The sequence below is a fragment of the Trachypithecus francoisi genome, unplaced genomic scaffold (assembly GCF_009764315.1).
Source record: "Trachypithecus francoisi isolate TF-2019V2 unplaced genomic scaffold, Tfra_2.0 Lachesis_group17, whole genome shotgun sequence".
NCBI lineage: Eukaryota > Metazoa > Chordata > Mammalia > Primates > Cercopithecidae > Trachypithecus > Trachypithecus francoisi.
The window spans coordinates 79,119,708-79,132,414 of NW_022681462.1; the positions used below are offsets into that span (position 1 = coordinate 79,119,708).

Consider the following 12,707-nt stretch of genomic DNA (forward strand, 5'->3'; position numbering starts at 1 on the left):
ATCAAAGATTAAAAGAGACAAAGAAGGCCATTACATAATGGTAAAGGGATCAATTCAACAGGAAGAGCTAACTATCCTAAATATCTATGCACCCAATACAGGAGCACCCAGATTAATAAAGCAAGTCCTTTGAGACTTACAAAGAGACTTAGACTCACATACAATAATAATGGGAGACTTCAACACTCCACTGTCAACATTAGACAGATCAACGAGACAGAAAGTTAACAAGGATATCCAGGAATTGAACTCAGCTCTGCACCAAGCGGACCTAATAGACATCTATAGAACTCTCCACCCCAAATCAACAGAATATACATTCTTCTCAGCACCACATCGCACTTATTCCAAAATTGACCACATAATTGGAAGTAAAGGACTCCTCAACAAATGTAAAAGAACAGAAATTATAACAAACTGTCTCTCAGACCACAGTGCAATCAAACTAGAACTCAGGACTAAGAAACTCAATCAAAACCGCTCAACTACATGGAAACTGAACAACCTGCTCCTGAATGACTACTGGGTACATAACGAAATGAAGGCAGAAATAAAGATGTTCTTTGAAACCAATGAGAACAAAGATACAACATACCAGAATCTCTGGGACACATTTAAAGCAGTGTGTAGAGGGAAATTTATAGCACTAAATGCCCACAAGAGAAAGCAGGAAAGATCTAAAATTGACACTCTAACATCACAATTAAAAGAACTAGAGAGGCAAGAGCAAACACATTCAAAAGCTAGCAGAAGGCAAGAAATAACTAAGATCAGAGCAGAACTGAAGGAGATAGAGACACAAAAAACCCTCCAAAAAATCAATGAATCCAGGAGTTGCTTTTTTGAAAAGATCAACAGAATTGATAGACCGCTAGCAAGACTAATAAAGAAGAAAAGAGAGAGGAATCAAATAGACGCAAAAAAAATGATAAAAGGATATCACCACCGACCCCACAGAAATACAAACTACCATCAGAGAATACTAAAACACCTCACACAAATCAACTAGAAAATCTGGAAGAAATGGATAATTTCCTGGACACTTACACTCTTCCAAGACTAAACCAGGAAGAAGTTGAATCCCTGAATAGACCATAGCAGGCTCTGAAATTGAGGCAATAATTAATAGCCTACCCACCAAAAAAAGTCAGGACCAGATGGATTCACAGCTGAATTCTACCAGAGGTACAAGGAGGAGCTGGTACCATTCCTTCTGAAACTATTCCAATCAATAGAAAAAGAGGGAATCCTCCCTAACTCATTTTATGAGGCCAACATCATCCTGATACCAAAGCCTGGCAGAGACACAACAAAAAAAGAGAATTGTAGACCAATATCCCTGATGAACATCGATGCAAAAATCCTCAATAAAATACTGGCAAACCGGATTCAGCAGCACATCAAAAAGCTTATCCACCATGATCAAGTGGGCTTCATCCCTGGGATGCAAGGCTGGTTCAACATTCGCAAATCAATAAACGTAATCCAGCATATAAACAGAACCAAAGACAAGAACCACATGATTATCTCAATAGATGCAGAAAAGGCTTTTGAAAAAATTCAACAGCCCTTCATGCTAAAAACGCTCAAGAAATTCGGCATTGATGGAACGTACCTCAAAATAATAAGAGCTATTTATGACAAACCCACAGCTAATATCATACTGAATGGGCAAAAACTGGAAAAATTCCCTTTGAAAACTGGCACAAGACAGGGATGCCCTCTCTCACCACTCCTATTCAACATAGTGTTGGAAGTTCCAGCTAGGGCAATCAGGCAAGAGAAAGAAATCAAGGGTATCCAGTTAGGAAAAGAAGAAGTCAAATTGTCCCTGTTTGCAGATGACATGATTGTATATTTAGAAAACCCCATTGTCTCAGCCCAAAATCTCCTTAAGCTGATAAGCAACTTCAGCAAAGTCTCAGGATACACAATTAATGTGCAAAAATCACAAGCATTCTTATACACCAGTAACAGACAAGCAGAGAGCCAAATCAGGAATGAACTTCCATTCACAATTGCTTTAAAGAGAATCAAATACCTAGGAATCCAACTTACAAGGGATGTAAAGGACCTCTTCAAGGAGAACTACAAACCACTGCTCAGTGAAATCAAAGAGGACACAAACAAATGGAAGAACATACCATGCTCATGGATAGGAAGAATCAATATCATTAAAATGGCCATACTGCCCAAGGTTTTTATAGATTCAATGCCATCCCCATCAAGCTACCATGAGTTTCTTCACAGAATTGGAAAAAACTGCTTTAAAGTTCATATGGAACCAAAAAGAGCCCACATTGCCAAGACAATCCTAAGTCAAAAGGACAAAGCTGGAGGTGTCACGCTACCTGACTTCAAACTATACTACAAGGCTACAGTAACCAAAACAGCATGGTACTGGTACCAAAACAGAGATATACACCAATGGAACAGAACAGAGTCCTCAGAAATAATACCACACATCTACAGCCATCTGATCTTTGACAAACCTGAGAGAAACAAGAAATGGGGAAAGGATTCCCTATTTAATAAATGGTGCTGGGAAAATTGGCTAGCCATAAGTAGAAAGCTGAAACTGGATCCTTTCCTTACTCCTTATACGAAGATTAATTCAAGATGGATCAGAGACTTAAATGTTAGACCTAATACCATAAAAACCCTAGAAGAAAACCTAGGTAGTATCATTCAGGACATAGGCATGGGCAAGGACTTCATGTCTAAAACACCAAAAGCAATGGCAGCAAAAGCAAAAATTGACAAATGGGATCTAATTAGACTAAAGAGCTTCTGCACAGCAAAAGAAACTACCATCAGAGTGAACAGGCAACCTACAGAATGGGAGAAAATTTTTGCAATCTATTCATCTGACAAAGGGCTAATATCCAGAATCTACAAAGAACTCAAACAAATTTACAAGAAAAAAACAAACAACCCATCAAAAGTGGGCAAAGGATATGAACAGACATTTCTCAAAAGAAGACATTCATACAGCCAACAGACACATGAAAAAAGGCTCATCATCACTGGCCATCAGAGAAATGCAAATCAAAACCACAATGAGATACCATCTCACACCAGTTAGAATGGCAATCACTAAAAAGCCAGGAAACAACAGGTGTTGGAGAGGATGTGGAGAAATAGGACACTTTTTTACTGTTGGTGGGATTGTAAACTAGTTCAACCATTATGGAAAACAGTATGGCGATTCCTCAAGGATCTAGAACTAGATGTACCATATGACCCAGCCATCCCACTACTGGGTATATACCCAAAGGTTTATAAATCATGCTGCTATAAAGACACATGCACACGTATGTTTATTGCGTCACTATTCACAATAGCAAAGACTTGGAATCAACCCAAATGTCCATCTGTGACAGACTGGATTAAGAAAATGTGGCACATATACACCATGGAATACTATGCAGCCATAAAAAAGGATGAGTTTGCGTCCTTTGTAGGGATATGGATGCAGCTGGAAACCATCCTTCTTAGCAAACTATCACAAGAACAGAAAACCAAACACCACATGTTCTCACTCATAGGTGGGAACTGAACAATGAGATCACTTGGACTCGGGAAGGGGAACATCACTCATCGGGGCCTATCATGGGAAGGGGGGAGGGAGGAGGGATTGCATTGGGAGTTATACCTGATATAAATGATGAATTGATGGGTGCTGACGAGTTGATGGGTGCAGCACACCAACATGGCACAAGTATACATATGTAACAAACCTGCACGTTATGCACATGTACCCTAGAACTTAAAGTATAATAAAAAAAAAAGAAAATTAAAAATAAAATAAAAATAAATTATCAAGACATGAAAAAATAAATAAAAATAAAAAATAAAGTATTTCCATTGCCTTAGAAAAAAAAATAAAAAATTATAACAAAAAAAAATCAAGAAAGATTCATGTAAATATATGATTTACAAATACAGATATTAATATCAGATGATACAGCTAAGAGCTGAAAAAGTTCTTGCTTCTAAGGAGCAGGATTCGAGGGCACAGAAAAACAAGCTAAGAGAGAGTTTTGTAATAAGCCTTGCCAAACAATCTGACTTTAGTAAACCAAGTATATGTATTCACTCTGGTAATTATTAAAAGACATAAAAACAATAATACCACCCAAGTATTAAAACTTATCATTTTCTACAGTTAAAAAATCTAATATGTATGAGAATTAACAGATCAACAGAACAAAACAATCCTGAAATATACCATAGCGTTGATAAGAACTTAATCTATAATAAAAGCAGCACAACAAGCCAAAGGGAAAAGATGATAGATTTAGAAAGAGAGAAAACCATTGTTGAGAAATTCCTTGGCTTCTGATTAGCCAGGGGATTCCCCAACTCCCCTCACCTCCACCTAAGTAGCTTAGCCATGATCTGGGGCTCCCGGGACTGTCAAGGGTTACACCCATTTTCACACAATCTAATACATGACCCCTGCCCCACAACTTGCCTTTAAGTACATATAAGAGGATGGAGGCAGGTCCTGGGAGTATCCAGCTTTGTGCTAATCAAGCACACCTCCCCTCGGGACAATGAGAGTTTGGGAGTCCCAACGTGTTCTGCTGGCAATCTAAATTATTCCCATAATTCTGATTGACCTCTGCCCTATGTGTTGCTAAAGGCTTTTGATCCTGCCCTTAGTCTGCTTGACAGGTGGCAAAGTAATCTACTGGAGGAAAATTAAAATTAAATTCTTAACCTCAGACTACTAACCAAATAAATTCCAAATAGATTACATAATTAAGTATAAAAATTAAAACATTTACATTACAGCTAAACAGGAGGAATAAGTTCTAGTGTTCTACAGCACTGCAGGGTGAAGATGGTTAACAACAATTTATTGTATATGTTCGAAAACCTAAAAGAGAGGATTTTGAATGTTCTCAACACAAATGATAAATGTTTGGGGTGATGGATATCCTAATTACCCTGATTTAATCATTACACCTTACATTACACAGAAATATCACTCTGTACCCCATAAATAGGTACAATTATGATGTGTCAACTAAAAATAAAAGGAAAAATATAAACATTCAAAGAAATATAAAATGTATAACTAATCCTTAGATTAGGAAGAATTATCAAAGCATAAAAGCAATATAAGAATTTATAAAAGAAAAGTATTTAAGCCATGAAACTACATGTCCAAAAAGCATTGCAAATGAGGGTCAAAGGCAAATGACAAGCTGGACAAAATATCCTTAATAAATAAAGCTTAATATCGTAAGTATGTATTTTAAAACTCATCCCTTTTTTAAAAAGACACACTAATATCCCAATTTTTACTGGGAAAGTAATATGAACAGGCAATTGCCAAGGAACATAAAAAATACCTATACTACAACAAAACATTTTAATAAGTGCTCTATTTCACCACATTAAGATAAATACAAATTAAAATATAGAAATTTTCATGCATCAAACTGGAAAAATTAAAGGAAATGGAGCTATTCAAAATCACATTTTCAAAAAATATGTAAAGATTTGGGGAAATTATATTAGGATATCAAATAAAAATGCAGAATTTTTTTTTCCTCATTTTCAAATCTTATACAATAAGCATTTTTATAAACAAACGAAAAAGTTTTAATAGACCAAAAAAATGAGATTCCATCCTAAGTGTGTGATGAAAGGAAACTAGTAATTTTGATAAATGCGTGATAGCCAGCAGCTCTCATCTGCTGAGTGCTTACAGGGAATCAAGCAGTGTTCTAGGTGCTTTATACTTTTACCAACACATTTAATTCTTGCACTAGTCCTTATGATAGTGTCATCCCTATTTCATAGAAGACAAACTGAGGCACAAGAAGAGAAAGAGAGTCACATAGCTGGTAAGTAAAGAAATCGATTCACACACAAGCAGTCAGACTCCAAAGTCCATACCCTTCATCATCATCATACCCACCACCTCACCATCAGGCCACAAGATGAATACTACACAATCGTGGAAATAATGTTCTAGAAGAGTATTTCATTTCAAGGAAAAATATTCACAACATAGTAAGTAACTACAAAATCAAACTGAAATCAATAGGCAGGATAGGTGTGTGTGTGAGAGAGGAAGAATAAATTTACCTAAATATGTCAGAAAGAATTTACTTAAACATTTGTCAGAATTTACTGAAACATTTGTCAGAAAGATAAAGAAACCTTGCAGAGTTTCAAAGAAACCTCAGGAGTGTGGTCGTAAAGTTGGCCTTGCGTGATTTTTCCAGTTTTCCAGGTTCTTCATGACCTCCAGAGCTCTGTACTTCCTTGATAACCAAGTCCCTCCCTTGGCCACACCACCACCAGGAGCAGGATTTAAGGGAGGTCTGCAGAGCTGGGCGTGCCCCTGGTCAGAGGCCTTCTCCCAATCACTGTACTGCTGGCAGCAAGAATCAAGGGCAGTCCAACAGCTCACAGCCTACTAATGAAAACACCCCTCTCATCACTGTCTCTCCACTAAAAGCCACCCAAGAGACCAGTCCCAAGAAAGACACTTTCCCAAAAACATCATTGAGGCAATCCCATCAGACGTGCTCTTCACCAGTCACTACCAGACACCCTCCTAAACCTTTCCATCATGGCCTCTGAAACTCATGGTTGGCCACGCATGGTGGCTCATGCCTGTAATCCCAGCACTTTGGTAGGCCAAGGTGGGCAGATCACTTGAGGTCAGGAGGTCGAGACCAGCCTGGCCAACGTGGTGAAACCCTGTGTCCACTGAAAATACAACAATTATCCAGGCGTGGTGGCAAGTGCCTGTAATCCCAGCTACTCAGGAGGCTGAGGCAGGAGAATCGCTTGAACCTGGGAGGCAGAGGCTGCAGTGAGCCGAGATTGTGCCACTGTACTCCAGCCTGGGCGACAGAGTGAGACTCTGTCTCAAAAAATAAATAAATAAAATAAAATAAAATAAAATAGTGGAAAGCTGCACCTGATCTAAAGCAAGACTAACTCTTATACTGAATTCCATTTCCCTTTCAAGTTTTTCAGGCCTTTCCTCCTATAAGTGTCCCCTTTCTCTCCTGCAACTACCATTTCTCACTCTCACGTCACCTCCCATCAGTGTAAATAAATATAACTATCTCCTACCTTTAAAAAGTCCTCCCTACATCCACATGCCCCTCATTTATCACATAAGTAATAAGGAGAAAAGTTTTATTTAACAACTATAAAAGAGTAAAACTCAATTATTCTTAATTAATTCTTACTGAGTTAAATAATATCAACCTTACCACACTTGGGGGCGCATTTAAAGTACTGGACTTTGCCAACACTTCCATTATTTTTTCCTTCTGGCTCATCCAGTTCAATGCCGGCCCACTGCCCACTTGCAAATTCAGTTGTTCCACAAAATCTTAATGTACCAACCTAAAGAAAATATAAATCAGAATAACTTTTGGGAATTATTAGTAATTCCAACGGTCCTACTCTTGCAACTTTACTTCACCATGGAAGTGTTTAAAAATTCACTCTCTCAACATTACCTTTTTATCCTTGGTAATGTTCCTTGCTCTCACTTCAGAGCAAGGAACATTACCAAGGATAAAAAGGAACATTAAATAATAATAAGGGAGTCAATTTCCAAGAAGACATAAGAATCCTAATTAGCTGGATAGTAACACATGCCTGTAGTTCCAGCTACTCCAGGGGCTGAAGCAGGAGGGTCGCTTGAGCCCAGGAGTTCATGGCTACAGTGACCTATGACTGTGCCACTGCACTCTAGCCTGGGCAGCAAAGTAAGACACTTCTCAAAAAAAAAAAAAAATTGGGATGCAACTATGTTGGGAAATTCAATATCCAAGCAGGAATTCCCTATTCCATTCTCCATACCAAGCTCCCTATTAACCTCAATATTAAGAAAAAACTGAGGGTGGGGGGCTGGGGAGGGATGGCATTAGGAGAAATACCTAATACAGATGACAAGCTGATGGGTGCAGCAAACCACCATGGCACATGTATGCCTACGTAACAAACCTGCATGTTCCGCACATGTATTCCAGAACTTAAAGTATAATAAAATAATTAATTAAAAAAAGAAAAAACAAGAAAACCTCCCATATGAGATATTTTTTAAAAGCAACTGGTAATAAATGAATGCAACATGGAAACAAAAGCTTGGGAGGAAAAAAAGTGTCTGGATGATGGGAGTAGGATTTATTTTTCCACATAAATCCTTATCACCAGGCTACACAGTATCTCAGACTGCCCTATTTGTGGGAACCCAAAGACAAACACCCATAACAGCAAGGGTCTCCTGTGCTCTGTTTCTATGGAGTAGCAGCAGTCAGAGAAGCACCACTGGGGGAAGAGGGGACTGCAAAGAAAATCCTCCACCCTAGATCATCCCTCAGCTCATGCCTCTAAATTCACTCAAGAAGTTCTACTCCACTCCACTCTTTATTCAAATAAAGATGTCTTCATTATTAAGTTCAAGTAGTTCATATTCTTAAAGCATAACTTAACAGTAAATTCATATCCAAGTTTTACATTTTCCATTAAGCATCTTTCTACCTACATGTTGAACCTTTTTTAAAAAACTCAAAACTCTGACCTTACTCTCTGTGCCCCTAAACATAGGTCATGGACATAACAACCTTGGCTTCAGAGATTGTAGCTACTTACTGTACCTTCTGTCCTGCAATAACGACACGATCCCCCAACTTCAGGCCAAGTGACGTAAGCATTGCCTTGCCAGTGACATGATCATAATTTGGCAGCATGGCCTTTGAGATGTTACATGACAGAGGCACCGCATCTAGGAGCATCTGCTTGATTTCCTTAGCAGTGGCTGCAGCATCAGCCATCTCTAACGGCATATCTACTGGGTCTGGAACAACATCAGCAGGGATCTGTCCTTTGTCATTCTACAAATAAAGATAAGAGAAAAATGTTAACTCTTATTTACTTAGAGCACTAGAAAGTCATATAAAATTTCTGTTGGAGGAATTTCATGTTAAATTCATTCGTCATTTGTTTATTCAAAAACATTTCCTGAACACCTACAATATGCAGGCACCATTCTAGGTGGTAAAGATCCTACAGTGAAAAAAACACAAGCCCTGCCCTCAAGGAACATTACATTCTGGTGGGAGAGACAGACCACACAACATTAAACAAGTAAATTATATGTGGCATAATAAACAGTAATAAGTGGCCTGGAGGGGGAAAAAAAAAAAAAAAAGGCAGGTAAGGGAAATAGGAAATGTGGAGACAGAGATGGTTGTAGGGGAAACTCTTTAGATTAAGTAGTCAGGGAGACCTCACTGATGAGATGCATCTCCACAGAGATCCAAAGCAGACCAGGGAGGAGCTGTGCAGGTTCTCTGGCAGGGAAAAGCACTGCATCTATGGTGGGGAGCAGTGCTCAGGTCCTAAGTGGAGAGCATCCTGCCCTCACAGGCATTTGAGAAAGCAAGCTTGGAGACAAAAGTCACAAGACTGACTGGCTTCCCGGACCCAAATCCACCATTCCAGAGCTGCCCTCTTGGCTCTGTGACCTCAGCCCCCTGCCCATTCATGGGGTAACTCAGATCTCAAAGCTTGACACTATGGTTTTGATACTTCTAAAACCTGGGCTATAATCAAGAAAAAAGCTCTGTTTTCACTACAACAGAAAGACTGGTATCCTGGGATTTATCCTGTGACCAGATAAAATGGCCAGAGACAACCCCACAGTCATTTGCATGGTATATGTATCATCAAAGCCCTATCATATGAATTATCTGTCATCTTACATTCCCTAACCAAAAACCTTAGACTCATGAGAAATAATCTAGATTGTAATTTTCTCTTAATATAAAGAATAAAGATACTTTTGTTAACTGAGAAACTTTTTTTCCTTTCTTCACTAATGATAATCTTCTTCAAAAGAACCATGTGGAAAAATGAATGAGGCTTTTAGAACACACTTAGTTTGCAATTGCTTCACATTTTTTTGTTGTAAAATTCAAGTCAGGTTGGTCCTTAGTAAAAACATGGCAAGAAGGTATGTTATTAGATTTCTGGGATGGTAATGGACTCTTTCAATCCCAGATTTCAAGAAAACATACAAAATGCAATAAAGATATGTGTTACACTAACGTATACTCTCTGAAACACAGAGAGAGAAAAATAGGGAAACATAAAAATTTTAAAAATACAGCCAGGCTGATAAGTTGTAAGCTATGCTTACAGTGAATATTTTACTTCGGACTTTTGTTATATCCCCACTTTTTGGAGCCTGTCACACACTTCTGTTGTCAATTACCATACAATTCAACAATCAAAACTCCTGTAAAAAAAAAAACCTAAATAATAGTAAGAATAATACAGTAACAATGATGATATCTTCCTAACACAAGAAGGCTTATTCATGATCAATTGTGGAATTCTACTTTCTTCTAAAGTGGTGGCATACCACCAGACTGGCCCTATAAAAGATGATTAAGGGAGTTCTACACATGGAAACAAAAGAACAAAACTTGCTACCACAAAAGCATACATAAACACATAGACTATGTTCTCCATAAAGCAACTATACAGTTGAGACTAGGAAGCAACTAGCTAACATCACGACAACAGGAACAAAACTTCACAAATCAATATTAACCCTGAGGAAGGTTAATAAAAGATGACTAATAGAGTTCTAAACATGGAAACAAAAAAATAATACTTGCTGTCACAAAAGCATACATAAGCACATAGTCTATAGACTCCATAAAAGCAACTACACAATCAAGACTACAAAGCCACTAGCTAACAACACAACAACAGGAGCCCAACTTCACATATCAATATTAACCCTGAACATAAACAGCCTAAACACAGCACTCAAAAGACATACAGTGGCAAATTGGGTATAAAAAAAAAAAAAAAGACCCGTCCTTCTGCTGTCTTCGAGATACCTATTGCACATGTAATGACACCCATAGGCTCAAAGGAAAAGGCTGGAGAAAGATCTACCATGCGAATGGAAAACAAAAAGGAGGAGAGGATCACTATTCTTACATCAGTTAAACATACTTTAAGCCAACAACAGTCAAGAGGGACAAAGTAGGGCATTACATAATGATAAAGGGTGCAATTCAACAAGACTTAACTATCCTAAATACACATACACCCAACATTGGAGCACCCAAATTTATAAAACAATTATGACTATACTTACAAAGATGAACATAGTCACACAATAACAGTGGGTGACTTCAACACTTCACTGAAGGCATTAGACAGATCATCAAGGCAGAAATTTTGGACTTAAATACAGCACTTGACTAATTAGACTTAATGGGCATCTAAAGAATACTCCATCCAACAATCACAGAATATAAATGTTATTCTCATTGGCACATGGAACATACTCTAAGATTGACCACGGTCATAAAGCAAGTCTCAACAAATTCAAAAAATCAAAATCACACCAAGAATCTCTTGGACCACAGTGGAATAAAAACAGAAATCAATACCAAGAAGAGCTCTCAAAACCACGAAAATACATGCAAACTAGAAAACTTGCTCCAGAATGACTTTTGGAATGAATAATAATATGAATATTAACAATGAATAATAAATAATATAATAAATTATATATTAAAATCTGAATTATTTAATATTGTTATATTAATATTAAAATTATATTATTAAATAATAAATAATAAAAACAATGAAATTAAGGCAGAATTCAAAAAATTCTTTGAAACAAATGAAAACAGAGACACAATATACCAAAACCTCTGGGATATAGCAAAACCAGTGTTAAGAGGAAAGTACAAAATGCCTGAATCAAGAAGACAGGGTGATCTCAAATTAACAACCTAACATTGCACCTAAGGGAACTAGAAAAATAAGAACAAACTAAACCCAAAGCTAGTCAAAGAAATAACTAAAATTGGAGTACAATTAAATGAAACTGAAACCAAAAAAGGCATTCAAAGGATCAGCAAAATGAAAAGGCGGTTCTTTGAAACAATAAGATTGATAGACTGCTAGCTAGGTTAACAAAGAAAAAGAAAGAGAAGATCCAAATAAGCACAACTGGCAATTATAAATATGACATTACAACAATCCCACAGAAATGCAAAAGATCCTCAGCAACTACTGTGCATACCTCTATTCATACAAACTAGAAAATCTAAAGGAAATCTAGAAAATCTAGGAATCTAAATTCCTAGAAACACACAACCTTCCAAGAACCAGGAAGAAAGTGAAACCCTGAACATACCAATAATGAGTTACAAAATTGAATCAGTAATAAAAAACCTACCATCCAGAAAAAGCCCAAATGGATTCACAGTCAAATTCTATCAAACATATGAGGAGGAGCTGGTAACAATCCTACCAAAACAATATGAAAAACCAAGGAGGAGGGATTTCTCCCTAATTCATTCTATGAAAGCAGTAACATCTTGATACCAAAATCTGGCAAAGCCACAACAAAAAAGAAAACTACACACCAACATCCCTGGTAAACACAGACACAGAAATCCTCAAGTTACTAGCAAAACCAAATTCAGCAGCATACCAAAAAGAGAATTCACCATGATCAATTCATGCAAGGAGGTTCAACATATGCAAGTCAATAAATGTGATTCACCACATAACAAAATTAAACACTGTATGATCATCTCAACGGACACAGAAAAAGCAATCGATAAATTCCAACACCACTTCATGACAAAAAACCTTCAACAAATTAGGCATCGAAGGAACAT

General features: G+C 37.4%; 1 protein-coding gene across 6 annotated transcripts in view; it reads right to left on the bottom strand.

The window, feature by feature from the left end:
* CLIP4 (CAP-Gly domain containing linker protein family member 4) overlaps positions 1–12,707 on the bottom strand; it is a 105,672-nt gene that overhangs the window by 37,479 nt on the left and 55,486 nt on the right. For all 6 annotated transcript variants that reach the window (XM_033176155.1, XM_033176156.1, XM_033176154.1 and 3 more), the window contains 2 exons: positions 8,646–8,882; positions 7,251–7,386 (listed from right to left, as the gene is read on the bottom strand). In XM_033176155.1, the coding sequence (XP_033032046.1) occupies positions 7,251–7,386; positions 8,646–8,882 (373 nt within the window). The remainder of the gene's footprint in view (positions 1–7,250; positions 7,387–8,645; positions 8,883–12,707) is intronic.